At 46.9% G+C, this 22,449-nt stretch overlaps 1 protein-coding gene across 2 annotated transcripts in view; it reads left to right on the forward strand.

The window, feature by feature from the left end:
- Window positions 1-22,449, forward strand: part of Serinc5 (serine incorporator 5) — a 100,180-nt gene that overhangs the window by 31,374 nt on the left and 46,357 nt on the right. For both annotated transcript variants that reach the window (XM_029543967.1, XM_021208336.1), the window contains exon 2: window positions 16,055-16,222. In XM_029543967.1, the coding sequence (XP_029399827.1) occupies window positions 16,139-16,222 (84 nt within the window). In that variant the 5' untranslated portion in view covers window positions 16,055-16,138. The remainder of the gene's footprint in view (window positions 1-16,054; window positions 16,223-22,449) is intronic.

The raw sequence follows: 22,449 nt of genomic DNA on the forward strand, positions 1-22,449 counted from the left end.
AGCATGTGTTCACAGCAGTGCAGAGGGTGAGGGTTGGACGGTTTTATCAAAGCTATTATTGGAACTCACTTTAGGGGACTTTTCTTCTGATAATTGTTGATTTTGCTGTAGTTGTTCTTTAACAGTCATTTTATATGGAGTGTAGCAAACTAAATTGACTTTAATATTTTTTCTGGATTATAAATTTCTGTTCTTTGAATTTTTGCCAACATTTCGCATATTCACCTAGTTAAAGAATAGACTTAGGCAGACTAGGAATGTTGCTCAGGGGTCAAGAGTTGCCTTGAGCTTGGCAGAGCTTTGGATTCTATGCCCAGTACCGCAAGAAATAAACAGCAACCAACCAACCAAAACTGAAACAATTAAGCAAGCACTAGGAATAAAACTTATAAAATTCAAGCTCAATGTTAGGAACCTGGAAAGCTAGGATGTGACCAAGACAAAGGTCACCGACAACCCTCAGCCCTGGATGGTGTTTTATCTTTCCCACGATGTGTCTGTAGCATCTTTCTGTACTCAAGACTTCCTAAGGTTAAACCCTAGTCTGCCCTGATCACCCTGTTACCCAGAAGTTGTGACCAGTCTTCCCGAAGACTTGTCTGCTGTGTTCACCACCACTGACTGGGCCTTTGAATAAATATCTGGGAACACTGGCTGTCAGGCATGTGACATGCAGCGATTTAATCACAGACTGGATCTAAATCTGCACCAGCTATTGGCTGGTTTCTGGTGTTCAGTGTGGGAACATCTCAAGGTAAGAGTCTGCGGGTTAGGATGGAACCTAGAAACTCGCAGGGTGCCTGTGACACCAGCCCGGGAGCCATGCTGGGAGCATCAGGGGCTAAGGTGCCCCATCTCCTGCTGCTTTTGTTCTGCTCCGGCTGTTGTGCATGGTGGCCGCCCTCTACTTCACCAAGGCTGCTAAGGCTGATACCAGCTGTGCCAGGGACGTATTCTCTCTGCCACCCAGGCTTTGCCCTGCTTACTCCAGTAGGCTAATCCACCTCCAGTTACCACCAAACCGGGAGCTCTGCTTTGTCAGTGACTGTATTCTGTTGCCTTCACCCCACCAGCTTCGGGAAGCTCAGGGCTAGTGCTACCTGATCCTCCCCAGAGGCATTGTGGCTCAGTCATCTTGACCAAATCCAGCCCTCTCCTGGGACATCCCTGAAAAGCAACACCTTGGGTTTCTGAAGGAAGCATGAGTGAGACAGGTGCAGCCTTGTCCAGTCCACATTCATTCCATGAGGTGACTGCAGAAATACTGGGTTTGACTTTGCAAATAACAGTAATTAAGATTCATTTCCTCAACTGCCTCCCCCTTGGGCCTTTTTACCTCCCAGCCCAATTAGCAGCTGTACATTGTTCCTCCTGGCTTTGAGGTCTATGCATTTGACTTTGAGGGTGAGGTGCTGGCCATCACAGACTAGGGCTGATCAAAGAGTCCTGCCTTTTCAAAGTGGAGGGGAAACAGCTTGCAATGTGAGCAGTGGTCTATTTCATGAAAATGACCCTCTCTTTAGATCCCATGATTGTCAAGACTATGTTCATTTCTGTTGGTACATTGGGAGAACTCCCGGGGTTGTTGAGGGACCTGAGACATTCAAGTGTTCTGCTATTGAGCTGCATCTTCACCTGGGCCCTGGGTTCCTTTGCAGGTGTTTTAAGAACATTAGTCGGCCACTTCTCACATTGGCCATGCAGGGAATTGAATGTATGTGATAGTCGTCCACCAATTAGTGCCACTGAGGCAGTGCACCCTGACTGTAAGCATCCCAGTACTAGCTATTTAGGGTTGGGCCCCAGCCGGCCTTGGGAAGAGCATCTGGTTTAGGTGGGTACAGGGTTCCGGGACAGTGTACGAGGTGGCTGAACACGGCTGCATTTGGAAGCGGCAATGAACTTGTGATGCTTGGTTGTTTGCATTGCACGTTGGAAGCAGGAGAAGGAGGTGGATATCTGCGATGAAAGGCCAGGACCTAGGTTGAGATGGCTAATGTTGTGGAAGATTAACTGTGAGAGTTATTTTCTCAGCCATGGGAAGTGAGTGCTCCAGCTCCAAGGGAAAGCTGCCCAGTAAGCCCTCTCCTGTCTCCACAGCCCTTCCTCCAAAGCAGAGGGCCTTGGAGGGGCGAGGGTGGTCTGTGAGGTTGATATGGGCCTTTCCCTCTGGCCCCAATCAGGCACAGTGGTATTTTCCAAACCAGAGGCTAGTTGCCTGGTACCTTGTTTTCTGATGTACATATTTCTTTACATGAAAAATTTACCTGTTTGCTGTGCATTTTGTGAGTCCTAAAATGTGGTATTACATGGCATCCTCACTGCCGTAAACAATCTAAGGTAGGCAAAGTGTGGACAGAGCTCTCACTGTGAGACAAACTTGGAAAGAACCATCTTGGGCTTAGGGATACAGTTCTGTTAGAGTGCTTCCCCAGCAAGCACGAAGCACTGGGGTCAGTCCCATCCCCATATAAACCAGGACGGTGGAGGTGGAAGCAGAAAGATCAGAAGTTCAAAGTCATCCTCAACTACGTAATGAGCTTAATTAAGGCCACCACTATGTGAGATCGGCTTCAAAAACAGACCACAAAGAAAAGCTCTTCTCACTGCAGTCACAGAAGTCTTACTTGATTACCATCCTTTCTGTGGTGTGGGATAGGGATGTGCCTGGTAGTCGGTCCTACATAGAGGCGGGATGGGGGCCTGGGTTTCCTACTCTTTGCTTCTCAGAGGTGAGGGGGTAGGAGGCTCACCAAGGCAAGGCATTGGCCATGACAATAGCTGTGGGAAGCCACTTGGTTTTGTGGTCAGCCTGGGGTTAAGGAATTGTTCTCCATCGTCTGGTTTTCACTGGTTGCGATGGAAACCTTTCAGAATGCACTAGACCTGGATTCCCCATTTGCTAGGCTGAGCGGAATGCTGCTGAAATTATTTGTTATGACTTCGTGTAGCAATTCTGAATGCCCACTACCATATTGCAGTGTGGAGCCCAGAGGTCAAGTTACTGGCCGGACCCTCTCCAGAATGCTGAATTTGTCATGTTTGTGGAGTTTTTATTTGTCTGCCAGTGTCTCATGTTCATCATTGAATCTATTTTTGAACCAAATCACCCAGGCTTTCTAGACACCCAGGCTCAATTCAGGCAAACATGACGCCTGGATTACATCTAACACTTTCAGACATATCTCAGATCGGGTTGAATTTCCAGGATGGTTAGCTTGGGTAAAATTTATTTACTAGAATGTGAGCTTCCTGAGGGCAGAGAGTGTAGTGTCAGATCCTGGGCGGGGTTAGTAGAAAGCATCAGTAAACATTTGTTATGAGAACGTTACCCTATTTGTAGTGCTATCGTGCATCTGAACGTCAGAAAACTTTCCTTGAACAGAAGTGTATTCCCCGTGAAGCCCTTCAGACTGGCATTCCTGAGCCCCAGCCCCTCCCAGCTCAGCTCTCTGAGAGCAGTGAAATGAACTCACTGCTGTTCCCATGCCAGAGCACACTTCTCCATCTCCTTGGCTCTGAGGCTGAGTCTCCAGCCTGGAGGGTGCTTTGTGGCCTGGCAGGCTATGGGAACTGAGCTGGCACTCAGTGGTTCTTGGATAGGGCTCACCAGATCCCTCCACTGCAGCATAATCCCCATGACACAGGAGGCAGATTTAGGGGTTAGAGTTTCAGTAATTGCCAGTTGATATGCTGTTGTTTGCAAAGTAAGATGAGCGATTCTCTTTCCACCTTTGAGTGTTTAAAGCTAATTTGCAATGGTGATTTAAACCGAATGAGTGCCTTTCTTATTTCTCCATTCTCTTCCATTTTGAATTCCATGGATTCATTTCCTGGCAATATTTTCTTCTGGAAGTTGAGGGTGCTGTCCCCACACCCCCATCCCCGCTTGTCTCTTAACAGGTATTTGCTCCTTATGGATACATGATGTTCCTGCTTCCTTACTTTCTTATTGATAATAAAGGAAGGGTGATTGCTTTAGATGGAGCCCATGCAGGTGTTTTTATATATAACCACCATGTTGGTTCTGAGTATATAAAAACCAATATTCCCATGTTGGTGAGATACTCTTTTGGGTTCACTCTACAGTGTGTGAACCCATTTGACTCCCTTGCTCTAGCTCTTGACTCTAAGTCAGTGGCCCTTAGCAAAGGAGCAGTTCTCAGTGATGCTGGTGACTGTCTTGAGTTGGGTGAGAGAGGGAGGACTGTTCTGCATCTAGCTGAGGAGGTCAGGGACTTGCTGAATGTGCCACAGCACGGTCATCTTCCACAGCAGTGAGGACCCTTCCTGCAGCATCAGTGATGCTGAGCTGGAGGAAGCTTGCTTGTAATGCTCTGCCTCCCAGGCATGCCTGCTTTCTGTTGAACTCGGAGAAAGGTGGGGTTCATTACCTTTAACTTTAGCTTTAAACCTTTACCAACTGACTGGAAATCCTAGCCATCCATCTCCCCTTATCCATGGGGCATATAGTCAAACGTCACAGAAGATACCTGCAATCATGGCTACGTACCAACTTTACACACTCTATGCCTTTCGCTATGTAAATTTGATAAGTTTTATGTTAGGCACAATAAAAGATTAACAATATTAAGTTTCAATAAAGTTGAACAATTCTAACAATACATTGTAATGAAACTTACTTCAGACTTATGAATTACAGCACTTTTGGACTTTAGTGAAATCACAGATGAAGGACCACCACGTTCCTGTGGTGTTTTGAGCGGAGATAATGGTATGATGGAATGATTGAAAGACTCCATCTGCTGTCTGAGAGCAGAGAAATCCCTAACATTCTTTCCTGTGGAAAGTAACCCTAACCGCGTGAGAAAAACTCCTCAAAAGAACAGCTCTGCCCAGGGCCCTATTGTAACTCTGTCGCCGGTGCTGGCTCTGTGAGTCCTCACAGCCTGGCCTTGGGTTTCTCAGACCTGACGTGCTGGCCACAGGCACTGACTCGATCCTTGAGTGGACTCTTTGTGGAAACCAGTGTGTTCTAGGATATGGAAAGGGAGCTTCTCTCTAACAGCTCCCAGGGTCCTCCCACCGGGCTGGGGAGGCTGAGAAGCCTGGCAGCTCAAGGGCATTAGTGAGCCAAAGAGCACCAGTCCAGGAACAGAGACAAGCATATAGAAGTGAGTGCCCCTTTCTAGGCTCTGTGCTACACAGCTCTCTTCACCTGCTTAACCTTTTAGGTAGCGTTTGACATTCTCATTTAATTATTGCTCTAGATGTCACCAGGTAGAGGTTTAATTGTACTAGTTAAGCAAATGAAAAAACTAATACCATAGCAACAGAGTACCACCTATGTCTGTCTGTCTGTCTGTTGTCTATCTATCACTTGTACTAAAGAATCATGAAGTTAGGATCTTAAACATACTAGGCAAATATTCAACCATGGGGTCACATCCCCAATCCTAATGGTTTTGTTATTGTAGTAAAAATAGTTAACAGAATTTTACAATCTTCACCGTTTTTAAGGGTACAGTAGACATCTTATTTTTCTGGTGCCTCAGTTCCCGCGTGGTCAGTCTTCTGGCTGAAGTAGAATTCTTTTATTAGCTTTCTGATTGATTTAGCAAGGGTTTGAGTGCTTCCGAACTTCAAGATAGAGCAGGAGCACTGTTGGTCTTCTTCCCAAGCAGAAACTTGAGGCAATAGTTTTCTAATTACAAGATAGACACTTGTTGCAGAGTTCAAAAAATACAGACCAATATGACGACTCCGAAGCCTGTAGTGCTTCAGTGCTGTGGACATAGTGATACACTGCCTGGGTTGCCTGTGTCTGTCTGTCTGTCTGTCTCTCTCTCTCTCTCTTTTTTTTTTTTTTTTTTTTTTTTTTTGTTTTTTGAGACAGGGTTTCTCTGTGTAGCCTTGGCTGTCTTGGAACTCACTTTGTAGACCAGGCTGGCCTTGAACTCAGAAATCCACCTACCTCTGCCTCCTGAGTGCTGGGATTAAAGGTGGCATGCACGCTTCTTTTCTTATTAAACATGTAATTCTTACAAATTTCTTTCCTTGCTCAGTGATGGAAATGAAGCTCTTTGTGCACTGCTACATTCCCAGGAGCAAATGCTGCTCTTAGTAAACATGCATACAGCAGACACTGGCTGAGTGAGTGAATGGCCTGGTTATTTCTGTAGAGCCAGGTGGGAACTGGAATTTTAGTACAGGGCAGGAATTGGTGATGAGGTTTGGTGCTTGGGTCATTGATCTCCTCAGCAGAAGGCTTAGAGCAGCCTTCCAGGTCCCCTACAGCTAGAAGCCCTAGAAGCCACAAATGCCATGGAAGATGGGGCACAGAAAGAAGGTGACTTGATGGCCTCTTACTGTGTTGAGAAGAAAAAAATTGTTTCTTCCTTTTTTTACCTCTCCCAACTCAACCAGTCTCATTTTAGAGGAAACCAAAGTTTGGCCAGTGTTATCTGTCCTGTTAATTCTTATGCAAACAGGAAATAGAGCTGAGTTCAGCAGATGAAATCCTGGCTCTCCCCTCACCAGCTCTGTCCCCTTAGGTTGCATCGCTTTTCTGAGTCCTGGTGTTAACTCCTAACACAGAGACGACAGCAGCAACAGTAATAATCATCGTCCCATGTTGTGTATTTCTGCGTCATGCCACAGGCGCCGTATCTGCGTGGGCAGAAAACACCTTGGACTGGGTTTGTACTGAAGAGCTAAACAACCTAAAATAGGGATGAGCTACAAGGAAGAACATTATTTATTAATTGGACACGGGAGAACCCAACCCTCTCCCGCATGTCCATTGTCTCTGTGTGTCTCTCTCAATCTCTCAATCTCACTTGTCTCAATGGCACGCGGTCCGATCATAAGCGGAGCTGTGTCCAGAAGGTGGGTCCAATCGAGTGGACGGTGACGATGTCAGTGGTTGGTCCGGGCGACGAGTGGGCGTTGGCAGTGGGCGGTCTGAGGATGCTGTGTTCCGGGACGCTGGGGAGCAACTCTTAGCGTGTCTGTAAGGGGCGCAATGCAATGCTTAGAGGGAGAGTTGCTAGTGGAGGCAAGAGAGACCCCAACACCATGTAGAGGGAATACTATAGATTGCACAAGCTCTGTTTGTATGGGATAAATCCACAGTAAGCTGCCAAACCAGTCAGTTTCCTTACTCGTGGGTTTGAGTTGAGTTCACCTTGGCACATTCATTCTGAGTCTACAAGCCGCAGCTGTACCAGGAGGACTAGCTATAGTTGTACGTGTTATACTGAGCCTGGGTGCTTTGCTAAACATGTCAGTGAACAGAAATGATGTTAAATCTTTAAACTGTACTTTAGTTAGATCCTGGCGATCTGAGAAAGTGATAGGTTAACACCCTGATGAAACCAACGCTACCATCTCATCTTTAGTTTATAAGCTTTTGCAAAAAGCTTAACCTTGCCTTCTTGACCACCACATTCTGAGATTCGTGGTGCCTGCCGTTCACACTTCCCCTCACCTTTCTGGTTATCTGGGCTCAGGTAATTTTTGGACTACTGGCAAGAGTCGGGCAGTGTCTGCTTGTATCAGCACTCCATCTCCACAGGCGTTACCAGCCTGGAAAGTTAACCCAGGACCAACAGACATTAATGGTGTGTAAGTACAGAGTCCTCCCCACAGAGCCCTCGGAGTGGAATACAAGGTTCCCTGTTCTCCACCTCCTGTCATGTGGTTCACACTGTCTCTGCAGAAGGACTCCTTTAATCCCATTTCAGTATTTCAAAGGTATTTGTAAGGGACAGTGCCTGTGCACCACCAGGGACCACGGTGGCCCCTGGACTCCCTCTTCTTGCCCTCAGGCAGTGGCTGACCCTGCATACTCTTAGCTGGAAGCTGTTTCTACACTGAGGGTGGGGAAAATCATCTGCAAAGCACTGATTGAGTAGTTTAGAGTTTCAGGACCTAGGGCTGCCCAGTTGAAATTCTGGCCTTTTAGTTTTCAGATCTGGGGCATGCAAGTCCTTTCCATTATGGTAGAAAATCCAAGGTTAATATGGAAAGGGGTGTGGGAGTTGAAATGGCAAGATCCAGGAAAAAGAAATGAAAGGGCTTGCCACTGGGTATGAGGTAACAGAGCTGATAAGAAAGGCAGGGCTTTGAGCCAGTGCTGCTTGGCTGTCTGCAGTGCCTCAGAAGATATACACAAAACTCTATTGTTTTTTCATACATTCTTTTTCTGGCAGTTATAATAGACTAAATTATAAACAAGGACAGGCTTTTTTTGTTTTGTTTTAAATAAATCTATTCCTTATCACCTGTTCTGTTCTGCATATTCTAAAAAGGTGAGTACCCAAGACTAACCTGTAGACAAGGAGTTAAACATGAGGTAACCAAGAGAAAAAACTACATCTTGGTCAACTATGATAAGGATAAACTTCTCCACAGACAGTAAAAGAAAAGGGCCTATGGTAAAGTTCTAGCTGGTTATGTAAATTTGAGAACAAATAGTCTAATTAGCAGCTAGCAGACCTCATGAAGTCAGGTGGTAGCAGTGCTGGCTGCGGCTAGACTGACCAGTGGGCAGTGCCAACAGCTAGCAACACGTCGGGTGCATAGAAGACTACATCACGACATGCCCACTTCTCTAGTTAAGCCAAGCGTGAGCCTGCATGAGTGTCTCCCTGCTTGGACCAGTGGAGCTGTGTAGAGAGAGCATGCTGACTTACTTCTCCATGCCCAGAGAATTAACCAGACTGATAACAGTGGCCCCAGTCTCATCCCACATTCTGCCATAAGTCATATTAAGAGCCCATAGACAAGCAGTTCAGCATCCCCTTCCCATGCATCAGCAAATAGAACCTCTCTGGCTGCCCCCGTCCAGTTCTTTTGTGATTGTGGCCATACAGCACCCAAGCTCCTGAGTTAAGCTTTCACCCAGGGATCATCATCACCCGAAATTATTGCCTTCACCCACTCCTGTTGCGTCTCACAGCTACCTGCTGCGAGCGTCAGCACCTGGGGGTTACTCAGCGCAGGCTCCCTGACAGATTGCTATTGTCAGTTCATACTTCCAGGTGATGAGGGTACTGTGTTTTGACTTAATACAAGTACTGAAGCCATTCGCAGGCCTGGCTCCTGGCACATTTCCTCATAGTCCTCCTTTAGTCCTTGGGAGAATGATTTCCAAGGGCTGGTGGGCAAGGCCAGTGAGGGAGAATGGAGACTGGTATTCACGTCCTGTGGAATGGATTCCTCTTTCAAAAAGGAAAGCAGTGAGAGCAGCTGTCTTATCTTCTCCTTCTGACCTCTTTCCCAGACAAGGACCACACACTGTTTACTCAAGAAACCCAGCACTGTGCCAGCCTGCCTCAGCAGTGAGAAGGGAGGGAGGGGCAGTGAGAAGGGAGGGGCAGTGAGAAGGGAGGGGCAGTGAGGAGGGAGGGAGGGGCAGTGAGAAGGGAGGGGCAGTGAGGAGGGAGGGAGGGGCAGTGAGAAGGGAGGGGCAGTGAGGAGGGAGGGAGGGGCAGTGAGAAGGGAGGGGCAGTGAGGAGGGAGGGAGGGGCAGTGAGAAGGGAGGGGCAGTGAGGAGGGAGGGAGGGGCAGTGAGAAGGGAGGGGCAGTGAGGAGGGAGGGAGGGGCAGTGAGAAGGGAGGGGCAGTGAGGAGGGAGGGAGGGGCAGTGAGAAGGGAGGGGCAGTGAGAAGGGGCAGGAGTCAAAGAGTCTCTGTGTTGTGATTGGGGAGAGGAAGGTTCTTCAGAAGGGAAGAGAGTGACAAATGTCCATACATGTTTGCAAATCTGTTTACAGAAACAGCTTCTAACCTCATTGCTTTTCTAAAACCTTTGATTTTCATTCTCTCTTCCCTTCCCCTTCCCCTTCCCCTCATTGTCCGAAGCAGGCCCCGACTTGCTATACAGCCAAAGACGATCTTTAGCCCCTTGTACTCACTGCACCAAGTGCCATGGTTATAGGGGTCACCATTTGGGGATCCATGCCAGGGTCCCCTTCCTGCCTAGCGTGCACTCTACCAAATGAGCTATCTCCCCAGAGTTTCGTTGTTGGTTTTATTTTTTGTTTTTTATTTCCCTTCCCGTTCCCCTCCTTCCTTTGACTGGATCTCATGCAGCCCAGGGTGCTGTATTACTCTTAAAAGAAATCTGACCACTTGCCTTGTATGGTGCCAACTTGCCCTTGGGAGAAGAATCAGGAGTACAAGGTCTGTCAGATACACAGTGAGCTTGAGGTCAACCAGGAATTCATAAGATCCTGTTCCCCAAAATAAAGCAATAAAAAGGAGCACACACACACACACACCCCACTCACACACACTAAAAGCGTGAGTGTTTAGATGTTTCTGTTCCCTCCCCATGCCTAGGCCCAGTCTCCTGGTAGTTGATGTTAGTGGTCTTGTATCTTCCCATGTGGCTGTATGTACCTCTGCATAGACGGCCTGTGTCAGCACACTGGATGTACCTCTGCATAGATGGCCTGTGTCAGCACACTGTATGTACCTCTGCATAGACGGCCTGTGTCAGCACACTGTATGTACCTCTGCATAGATGGCCTGTGTCAGCACACTGTATGTACCTCTGCATAGACGGCCTGTGTCAGCACACTGGATGTACCTCTGCATAGACGGCCTGTGTCAGCACACTGTATGTACCTCTGCATAGATGGCCTGTGTCAGCACACCGTATGTACCTCTGCATAGACGGCCTGTGTCAGCACACTGGATATACCTCTGCATAGATGGCCTGTGTCAGCACACTCACCCTGGGCTGCCGCAGTCAAGATCGCCACCCACACGGCTTAAACAAAGCTTTAATTTCTCATTCCCAGAGGTGAGAAGCCCCAGAGTGAGATTTTGGCACGTTGTCTTATAAACGGCGCCTTAGAGTCTTCTTTCCCGGCAGTCCCCAGGACTCCAACAAGCCCCAGGGGTCAGGGCTGTTCCAGTGACCCTGTTCAAAACCCTACCCTCTAAAGACCAAGTAAAGTCACACTTTTGGGTGCCAGAGACCAGTACTTGAACATGTGAATTTTGAAGGTGACAGGGCCTCAGTAATATTCATCTACTCATCTCAGAACCGTGTGTAGAAAGTCCACGATTACCTACCACTAGGCCTAATGCAGATGGATTGTAGGCTTTCCCAATGCTTGTAGCTAAGTCTTTGGATGCTTATAGGTGTAATTCTGCCAGGATGAGCTGGGAAGAATGGTAAGTATTGCCCTCTGAAGAGCATAAAAATTATACAGAGGAGAGTTCATGAAGCCTCAACCCTACACAAAGAACTACGGGCAACTAGGGAATGTCAAAGCAGGAAAAGTCTTCCCCGGGGAAGAGCACACCCTTGGTTATCTAGTACCAGTGGTAAGCCCCGAAAGCATACACACAAATGACACTTTACAATAAGAGCAGGCGTTTAGTCATCTTTAGGAATATCTCTGTGTGTGCTTATATGCATGTAAAAACAGTAATGAAAGCAGAAGCCATGGATTTGAAAGAGTAAGGAGGGATCTATGGAGGGAGGGCAGGGAAGGGTGAAATGATGTAATTATAATCTCAAAAAAAAAAATTGAAAGAAGTAAAGTGAAAATTATACCCCTTAATCCTTGGTGATAGGACGCTGGTAGGAGGTTGAGTTCATCATGTGGCTTGTGATGGTGGCCCAGGGACCACAGCTGCTTGAGCTTTTGTTTGAGGGTTTTCCACCCACATGACTTCATCATACATTACTCACTGAGCATCTATTTACTGAGGCAAGGGTGGACAGCGCCGCTTTGTTCATTTTTAATTTTTATCTTAAACAAAAGGCTTTAAAAAAGAGTAATTTTGAGCTCATAGCAAAATTGAATAGAAGAACAGAAACATTTTCCGTATGCACTGTTCCCACAGAAGTGCACCCTCCCCAGTGATGACTGGCATTCTCCCATGGTGACCAGCCTCCCCCTGCAGTCATCATTATCTAATGTGATGATCAGCTTTCCTAATGACATCAGTGTCTTGCCATGTCACCATGCTCTCTCTTGGACAGCGTCCCTCAGCACAGAGACCAGTTTATACCCGATGAGTCTGTATCTCCCCTCGGTTTCCCAAAGTCCCTAGTTTACGTTACAGCTCAGTCTTGGTGCTCTAAACTCTGTGTTTGTTTTATAAGCCCTGCTTGTTTGGCAGAAGGCTTATGCCCTGTAGAGCCAGGAATAGGACAGTGGCTTTGCTCTCTAAGCTTGTGACAGTCTGGAGTTCGTCCAGCCAGGAATTGTCTAAGGTGAAGAACGGGAGGAATGACCTGCCAGGGTAGCACCACTCTGGAGGCAGGGGCTGGATGAATGTGTTAGATCCTAAGTTGTGGTCCCCCTACAGTGTGGCCAGTCAGAGCAGGTGGCGTAAGAATCCCTGGGATGCTAGTGCGCCTTTCACAGACTCTGTTGGCAGTGTCCACAAAGGACATTTGTCAGCATTTAGCTTAAGGCAATGCATGCCTTCCCTTGTTTATTGGTATAGTTTGCTTTGAAGGGTGACTCTTGATATAGTAGAGAAAGGCTATTGTTGAATTGCAATATTTTTATAATCTTTATACAGTATGTACACGCATATAAATGTGCATATGTCTAGGTTTTGGCAGTACTATGTTTAGACCTGTGGCACTGCACATGCTAGGCAGATTCTCCACACTGAACTAAAGCACTGCGAGTAAATAGTGCGGCTTGATAAACTTGGTGCACACATTGATGCATGACTTAAATATGGATCAAACTACTTGCTTTGTTTTCATGTTTTCCATAATTGTATCCTTTCTGTGGCCATTTAGACAAATTTAAATATCCATATGTATTATTTTTCCCTTCTGTAGAGATAGTAAGCCTAACCATTGACTCTGCTGTGGTACAGTTCCAGCCTCAGCTAGAAGCTTTCTCGCTCGTTCTGAATGCCTGAGATGCTGGCCTGTAAAGGGAGGAGATGTCCTGGCCTGGGGTTTTGAAAGGGGTTGGCTGTCCCTGTGCTTGGGGCCTGTGACAGGCAGCACAGCATGAGAGGAGCATCTGACAGAAGCCAGGGCCTCCCAGGCCTTTCTGTGACCTGGTCTTGCTCTAGCTCTGCACTTAGGTCACACTTCTTCAACATTTGGGTCATGACCCCTTTGGACCAAGTGACCCTTTCATAGGGGTTACCTGAGACCATCAGAAACACAGCAGGTTATGGTTCATAGCAGTGACAAAATTACAGTTATGAAGTAGCAACAATAGTAATTTTGTGGTTGGGGGGTCACCACAGCATGAGGAACTGTGTTAAGGGGTCACAGTGTTAGGAAGGTTAGGAACACTGTCTTAGGTTGGATGTGGCCGGGCCAGTCTTTTGCCACATTTGAGCAGTGCTTAAGGTTCAAACTTTAGCAAACTGATTCTAAAGGAATTTTCTTTCCTAGTAAGGTATTTTGTCACATCTGAACTTGGTATGCAGTGAATCTGGTTATCTGAGACAACGTGGCTTAAAGAAAAGCTAGGAAAGAGGAGAGAGCCAGGGAATCAAGCCATCTGGGGGGGGGTGTGTGGAGGGGGGAGAAAATAAAGAGGAGGAAGATCAATACACGTGGAAAGAGTCAATAAAATCGGAGATGACAGTGGGGACCAAGGGGCCTGGGATGTGGAATTGGTAGTGCTTTGCCTGTACAAGGCCCTGGGCTCAATCCTAGAACATTACGGTGGTGAATGTCTGCATTCCCAGCCCTTGGGAGGAGGAGCTTGAGGCCAAAACAAAACACCAGCCAACAGGATGGATGGATGTAAAGGAAACAGCAGCTGTGCTGGTAAAGTCTACGTGCACCACCGCTCTTTGCACGCTTTGTCTGTTGGCTCGGCCTACGGGGCATTTGTTAAAGCGGTGGCCTGTTTAGCCTTTTGAGTAAGATGGTTTGAGAAGTTGAGTGCTAGATGCTGCAAAGATGTTAGCAAGAATTTGAAGCCATGTTGCCGTCCCGAAGGACAGAGACTCCAACTGAAGTAAGGAAGATAACTTGTGACATGACCAGACTTCAGAGATCTATGACATTGTTATAATTTGCTGTATTTTCAGCATACCTGCTATCTAGTCTCATTGTACGTGGTGTTTATAATATAGCCTTGTAACTCGTGCTTGTTTGGAAGCTTTGCAAAGTTCCCACACTTCCAGGTCATTTTCAGGAAATTGAACTATTGGGGCTTAGGTTCAATATAGAACAGTGTTCACACTCACGGATTCAGATGTAATTTGCAGTCTATGGCAATTCCTTTCATAGAAGCTCTGTTGTGTAAAATCTCCTTTACACCAGGGGCAGCTGAGGGGGCTTCCAGCCGACCACAGCAATGTATAAGGGACACATAGCTTCTGTTACCACTGCTACTTTATAAGTCTTAATTTCTAGGTGGCAGAGTCTGACTTGCAGTCCACAGCGGCTGATTTCTCTCCTGAGCTGCTGTCCACTTACTAGCCTGCTGCCTTAGGTTTTATTGAAGATCTCATTTTCCCAAATAATGGCAGCAGAGAGAATGGTGAATTGGTACAGTATGTGCTGTACAAGCAAGGGGAATTGATTTGATTTCTAGGACCCACATAAAAAGCTGGGTGTGGCAGTCCACCCCTGTAGTCCCAGCCCCCTGGAGGCAGGAGCAGAAGGACCACCATGGGCTTGCTGGCCAGCTCATCTAGGTGAACGGATGGGGTCCACATGCAGAGGAAGACTCTGTCTTGAAAAACAAAGTGGAAAAGTGTTAGGAGCGGCATCCAGTGTAGACTTCTGGCCTCCACCCACGTGCATGTGCAGCACCCACATGCATGTGACCCAGTGACCTAGTTGCCCCAAATGAAAACCTGTGTACTCTCTAGTGGTACATCAGGAGACTGCCCTGAGCCCATACTGCACTCATTAGCCTAGAAAGATCGCCGTGAGGGGCACTAGACTGAGGAATAAACAGTGCCTGCGTAAGAGCTCGCTGGTGCCCTTCTTCAAGTACAGCCTTACTTGTGTAAGGAGTAGTCATTAGAACTCCCAGTGTGTTCCTAGGTGTCACCGTTGGACATTTGTATCGCTGGGTCCAGGTTCTTGCTTTTCATGATCTTCTTCTTTCATGGAATCTTTTTTCTAGGTTTTAGCTATTGCTCTTGCTCTTAGCTGATCCCAGAAACCTTTGTTTGCTCTTAAGTGTAATGACTGTGTACTTCTGAGGAAGTCCCTTTCCTGTTTATTTCTGGCCGTCTCCCAAGCCATTAGTGCTCATCATTTGAGACAGCATCTGACTAGTTCTAACAAGCTCTGTCACGCACCGGACTCTTCTCATGTCCTGTGGTCTGATGACCAATAGAACAGTCATCTTGTAGCCTGGAAAGGCTACCAGCCAAAATGTTTGTAAAGGGTCAATGTTTGTAAAGTAGTAGATCTGTATATGATGTCAACTGGATCTCTTATAATATAGTTCAAATTTGACACTACCCAGGTTTGATACCATCTCACTGACCATATTCTGAGCCTCCCATAGTCTATCTGATTGGGTATAAGCCTGAGTTCCTAGACTTTCCACCTAGGGTTCAGTAGTTTGCTGAAATCATCGACAGAACTTATGGAAAGCTCTGTATTTATATTTCCCTATCATAAGAGTTTCAAACACTCAGCCAAATGTACAGGGTGAGGAGCTCCAGAGCCTTCTGACCCCAGTAAGATCTGTTTTCACAGCGATGGGCACATCTTAGTGTACATGGCTACACTTACTGAAATTCTGAATTCTACTGATGAAGGTTTTTGTAAAGATGCCAGTGTATATCATAACTGATTCAGTCATCAGCCATTGGCCATTTAACTCAACCACCCATTGTCCCTCTGTGAGGATTCCCAATCTTCAATCATGTGGCTGACTTCTGGCAAGCAGATTCCACTCTACAATGACTAGGGAGGGGGCTCAACAAGAGTCATGGCATTCAGCATAGACTCAGATGTGGTTTAAAGGGGGTTATGAATACCTAGACACTCCTTGCCCACCCTTCAAATCCCAATGGTTTTAGAGGCTCGTATTCCATAACCCTGAAGAACAATTCCATATTTCTTGCTATGCACAGCAGCACACTCTGAGAGGATATTTGTGTCTTTCCCAGTTGGCCTGCTGTTGCGGATCTGCTGGCTGCTCCCTCTGCTGTGGCTGCTGCCCTAAGTTCCGACAGTCTCGGACCACCCGCTTCATGTATTTATTCTACTTCATCCTGGTCATCGGCCTCTGCTGTGTGATGATGTCGCCTTCTGTGATGAAGCAGGTGAAGGAGCACGTAAGTCTGTGGGTTTTGATAAGTTGTATTCGAAACTTGACGTAGAGGACTGGGTTCAATATCACTGTGATTTGGGGCTTGTTTCTTGTCTGCTGCTGTGATAAAACATTCTAACAAGGCGACTTACACAAGGAAGAGTTTATTTCAGCTTATGGTTCCAGAGGGTTAGGAGCCCTTCACCCTGGGTTGGCACGACAGCACGAAGTTGAAAGCTCACAAGTTGAACCATAACACAAAGCAGAGAGAACAGTGGAAGTGGGCAAGGCTTTTTATTTAGCCTGCCTCCCCACCCCTGTGTTGTACTTTCTCCATCAAGGCCACTCCACCTACATCTCCTCAAACAGCACCACCAGCCAGCTGGGAGCAAGTGTTCAAATGCCTGAGGCTATGGGGGATGGGGGGCATTTTTCATTCAAACCACCACATTTGGTCTCTGAATTGTCTCAAAGCTTGTCCACTGCTTTCAGGCCAAACAGGCAAGCCATTCAACATCTGGATCTTTAGTCAACTAATTAGTGTTTGGCATGATGTATAGGTATGTCTATGAATGTGCTGTATATCTATGATGGATGCACATGAGTCTGTCTGACTGCTCATGAAGACTGGAAGAACATCAGGTGTTGTACCTGTTATATTCTGCCTTGAGCCTTTGAGCCCTAGTCTCATGCTAACCCTAGAGCCGGGTTGGTTATTGGAGCAGCGAGCCTCGGTGATCCTCTTAACCACCGTGCTGAGGTTAGAAGCATGCATGGCTATGCTCAACATTTTACATAGGTGGTAGGGATTAAAAATCAAATTTTCACACTTAGGCAGCAAGCAAAGCTACTGGGTTTAGTCACTGGGCCATCTTTCCAGCCCCTAGTAGCTTTATCCTTAGTAGTAGGATATCCATAGTTTGATGCTGTTGGTAGAAAATGTTGATGTCAGAGAATTATGTTTGGTCTTTCTTTGTTTATATCTGTTTCTGATAAAAACACAGTCTCTACATATAGAACTTTGCACGCCTTTTTTATCTTAAGTATGGCTGCCAGTATTTCAAGTCACAGCTGACTATACACACTTAATTCAGCCTTTATGGAAAGGATGGTGCAGTTTAGACAGTGCCACAGATACCAGGAAGTAGTGTGCAATGATTTTAACCTTTCTAGACAGATCACTTGCCTGTGTTGTCTCTCGGTGGGAGGAAGAGTTCCAGCCATTTCTTGGGCAGTGTGTACTGAGGGATCCCTGAAGTGTGATGTTCATGGAAATGGATGTGGGGTCTTTCCTGTTCCCACATAGCAGGCCTCTCTGAGCTATGTTAGAGGATAGTGTGTTGAAGTCTCAGGAAAGCCCAATAAACACAATTTTTTCTGTCCTAGGTTTTGAGAAAAGAGACTATAAAATGTCAGCAAGTAGAGGCCAGATATCATGGTTATTATTTAACAAGTCACGTGAAACCTTTCAGTTTGTATTTGCAGTGAGGTCAGCTTCCTCCTCAGCTCCTGAACCAATCAGCACATTCACCCCCACTCCACTGGCATGGTTCACCCCCGCTCCACTGGCATGGTTCACCCCCGCTCCACTGGCATGGTTCACCCCCGCTCCACTGGCATGGTTCANGCTCCACTGGCATGGTTCACCCCCGCTCCACTGGCATGGTTCATGACAGGTTTGCTCTTCTAGGGCAGAGTTGGGCAGGAAGAGAGGACAGCAGCGTGTTGAGGCGGTTCTCATCTCAGGGGAGATGAAAGCATAGCTGTCCAAGTCCACTTGCCTTTAAAGGACCACTGAACCCTCATCCTCCCGGGCAGGCAGTGAGGTGGCAGAACAGCCGGGCCTATAATAGTACTGCATCCCTTCTGCAGTGATTTTATATATAGTCTCGTCTGGAGCAGCTCCTAAGCAAACTGCCCCAGTCCTGGACCACACTGGCCATTTCAAACACACCCTGCTTTAAAACAACCATTTTCTTTCCCCTTCTCTTTATGCTCGGAGTGGGACCGGGGCCTTGCATGTACTAGGCAGTCTCTGAACTATTGACCTACAGCCCAGCTGAACAACCATTTCCTTACAGGCTCTTGGTCTATTATCCTCTTTATCCTTTAGTTAGAACAGGCCTGCTGAGCTTCCTGTTGGGTAATACATTTCTAATTGTACTTGTATGTTTTTGATTACAGAAGGAACTACTGTAAACCCTCTGATGAAGGCACACCACAGTGGGGGTATGTGTGTTTAGATGAAAAGAGAAGTTTCTCACTGGGAAAAAAAGATGGGAAATTTCCTGAGGCCTAAAGCAAGATAAAAAGAGTAGGGTCCATGTGGAGAGATACTGTAGAGGATCAGAGCAGAGTGACCAAGGCCTTGGGTGCCTGGAGGGGTCCGTGCTAGACTTGCTCTGTGCTTATTGATATATTTACCCCCTGGTCCCTCCTGGCATCATGGCTTAACTTAATGTATTTGGGGAAAGAAGTGTGAACTTACAGGGCTGGAAATATGACTCGGCAGTTAGAAACAGTGTGCTTGCAGAGGACTGAGTGTGGGTCCCAGTACCCACTTCATATAGCTCACAGCCACCTGTAGCTCCAGCCCCAGGGGGTCTGGCACCCTCCTCTGGCCTCTGTGCGTGCCCCTCCCCTATTTTATTAAAAAATTAATATATAATTAAACTTAGTGCATATAATTAAAAATGAAAACTTTTTAAATTGAAAAGTAGCTAGCATGCTAGAAGGATTGGTTTGAACTCTTCCTGGACAGAATGTAGAAGTCTGTTGAAGCCCTTTTACATTCATCCATTTAGATGGAACCTCACACAGGCTAGTAGGTCCTGCACCATTGAGCTGTACCTCAGCCCTCCGTTCACTACTTTTATTTTTCTAGTTATGTAATACTTTTTAAATTCATAAGCTGCCACCTGATGGTGCACTGTGGTCCTGTGGTGACAGTCCTGTGTCTCAGCTTGATGTCCCACTGTGGCCCTGTGGTGATAGTCCTGTGTCTCAGCTTGATGACCCACTGTGGCCCTGTGGTGACAGTCCTGTGTCTCAGCTTGATGACCCACTGTGGTCCTGTGGTGACAGTCCTGTGTCTCAGCTTGATGACCCACTGTAGTCCTGTGGTGACTGTCCTGTGCCTCAGCTTGATGACCCACTGTGGTCCTGTGGTGACTGTCCTGTGTCTCAGCTATCTGGTAGGAGCTCTGCTCTTGACTCTTCAGTACAATGAAAGCCTTAGATCCAGGAGACGGAAGTCTCTGCCTGTGCTATTAGTAACATCTCTTACTGCAATTGCAACTGTGTAGGTAATTTAGAAGCCATGGCTATGTGTTTTAGGCATACATTTTATAATAATTCACACACTGGATTCCTATTTAAGTATCCTGCTCCTCCCCCGTGCAACATCCCTAACAATTCCATCCTGTATCTGTGCTTCCTGGCTCCTGGCAGAATCTTCAAAAGGAAGATGCTGACTGGAGTTGCCCAGGAAGGCTTCATGGAGGCAGTGGTGTGTGTACATAATTATTTTAGTGCTAGTTTTTATAGGATGATGCCAGGTTTTAGTTGGAGCATTTCCCCTGTATCTTCATCCTTCATTACCACTGGTCTCATGTATGCAGGAGATGGTGTTGTTATCCCACTCTACAGGTGAGGAAGCAATGAGTCACCTAACCAGTTTACGCTGACCTTATAGCCAACTACTGAAGGTAGACTTGGAATTTTAACTGGGCTGTGTAGCTAGAAAGGCAGAGAAAGAGCAAGGATAAGGCATGTATAGAGGGACAGGGAAAGAAAAGACAGTGCGTCACATGACCAGATCCCACTGGACTTTCTGTTATAAAGGAGCAGCCATCATAGAGTTCCAAGCAGAGGTGTGATTGTGGAACAGGGGGAGACTGAAGGAAATGAGCTCACTGGGGTGACGCGGGATCAGTGATCCCATGGAGAGGGAGGGGAAGGGAAGGTGTAGCCCTGGCGCCTCGCAGAGTGGTTGTCAACGTGTTGCCTCTGAATGTACCTATTTAAAAATGGCTTGGCCAGGCTTCCTGCATAGTGAGTGAGGTCACTCTGAGTGAAACAGACCCTTTTCCCTTCACAGGGGACAGCTGTGTGGCCACAAAGTCAGCTCGTTTTGTGGTGCTATAATCAGGCTGACCTCATGCTCAGGCGGTGCTCGAGGGTGGGTCCTGAAAGGTCTCCTTGTAGTGCATAGACTGGCCTTTGGCTGGTTCCTGCCTTCCCTTTGTTGGCCAATGGGAATGCTAGAGGTGACAGTAGCAGAGGAGAAAAGAACCGCATGCTTGTGGCCTGGATGGGGTGTCATTGCCACCCACTCTGCATTCTTGCCTCTTAGCTAGGCCCTGTCGGGGTCACATGACCTGTGGCGTGTGGGTTGAGAACAGGAGGGCCACTTTCTGGTTTCAGAATGTGATATCTCAGAAGGACCTGCAGAGATGGGCTGAGGCAGCTCGGTCCTGCTTTTCATGAGGGGAACCCTCCTGAGACCAGAGAAGGGTCTCCTGTATGTTGAGCCACAGCGAGTAGTTTCTGTCTTCTTGGAGCGAACCTTTTTTCCCATGCCAGAATGTAGGAACTGTTTCAGACTGGCTGCTCTTGGCAGTCACCATAGCATCCAAGCAAGTACAGAACATGGGGACGTCAGTGAACATTAGAATGTTGAACACAAGAGGCAAAGCAAGCAAAGGAGTAAGGGCTCCAGGCCTGTACTGATAAACCAAGATCTGTCTGCCTGGTTTGAAGGTAAAAGATGACAGTTGAGTGTCCCAGAAGCTGGTCATTTGTGGGGGGAGGGCAAAAAATATAGGCTTTTGTGTGCTGAAGAACAAAGGTCCCCTGGCCTTTTCCCCTGAGAGCTCACTGCCCAGTGTGGGAGGCGCCTTTGGTGCTCCAACCTTTCATGTCTTAGGTTCATATTCTCCCTGTCTTCCACTTGGCATCTCCGTTGCCCTGATGGATGCAGATGTCATACATGGTGCATTTAAAAATGTCAAAACCCAATATATCATAAACAGTGCTGTGAACTCATTTGTCTGGTGTATGGTGTGCGGAACATGATGTAATATGTTTGCTTTGCATTTAAATTGTAAAGAAGTACTCATTTTGTTGTGAAGAGAGTCTGGTACGATCTCTGTTGTCTTTTTGTCATTCCTTCGTTCATGTGTAGGAGGTGTTATGTTTGGCTATACCTTCTGATGCCTCTGCACACACTTTATTTTGCACATCATTTCCCAGAGGTGAGTCAGGGTAGTTGTGAGTGGAGGTGACTTGGCAACCGATGACTTTGAGTAGGTTCTTCCCTAGCTGGCAAGGGCTTTTGCACTTGTTTTCAACATATGGAGCACCTCCAAGGAACCCAGGACAAGACTGAATGGGATCTGGATATGAGAAAGGTCTGCCTCATGGTATTGTAGAACAGCATCTCCGACCTTTTCTTCCTGGCCTGGATGAAGGCAGCCAGGTTGACTATGTCTCTCTCCTGGCTCTGGACTCATGGCCACAGCCAGGTTCAGACAGCTCAGATGAGGATAGACAAACTCTTGGAACTATACAGTTGAGCAGGTATGTAGATGGGCTTTTATTTGCTGCCTTGAGGGGAGCTGGCATGCAGTAGTGGGACCCTAACCCCGGGCTGTGCTTGTATGTAGGCATTAGCAATTCACGGAATAGCTTTGTGTTTCTGATGGAGTTGTATGTGTCAAATAGACACCTGGGCTCCTTTAGGTGACCATTCTGGCTGTGGGGGAGCAGGGAGGTCAGTTAGCCAGCAGGTTAGAGTGAGCTTTTCAAGTTAACTTGCATGGCCTTGGGCTAGAAACGAGACACCCTTCTTGCTTCCAGCTAGTTTGTCCCTTATCAACTAGCCTGAGTATGTCCATCAAGGAACTTGAGAAGTCACTTTGGTGTCTATCTACTTTACATAGCATTTGCCTCTACTCTGCTTCTGTCTATCACTCGTAGGCTAGAGCTGGGACACCTTAGCGTCTCCGAGGTCCTCCTTCTCCAGGAACCATTTGTCACCTGCTCTTTTCCTTCACTCTGTCTTTTCACCCTGGGCGTTGAGTGCACACTGTCTGCAGTTTTTGCATTTTTCTTAAGAGGCAAAGATACTTTGAGTCTGATAGCTGGTGCATTTGGAGTCTTTGAATGTGGTTAGTGGGATGGATTAAAAGGATTTCTCTGTGTGGCCAGAAAACTCACTCTTTGAAAACACAGGAATGAGATAGACATATG

Source organism: Mus pahari, chromosome 11 (genome assembly GCF_900095145.1).
Source record: "Mus pahari chromosome 11, PAHARI_EIJ_v1.1, whole genome shotgun sequence".
Taxonomy (NCBI): domain Eukaryota; kingdom Metazoa; phylum Chordata; class Mammalia; order Rodentia; family Muridae; genus Mus; species Mus pahari.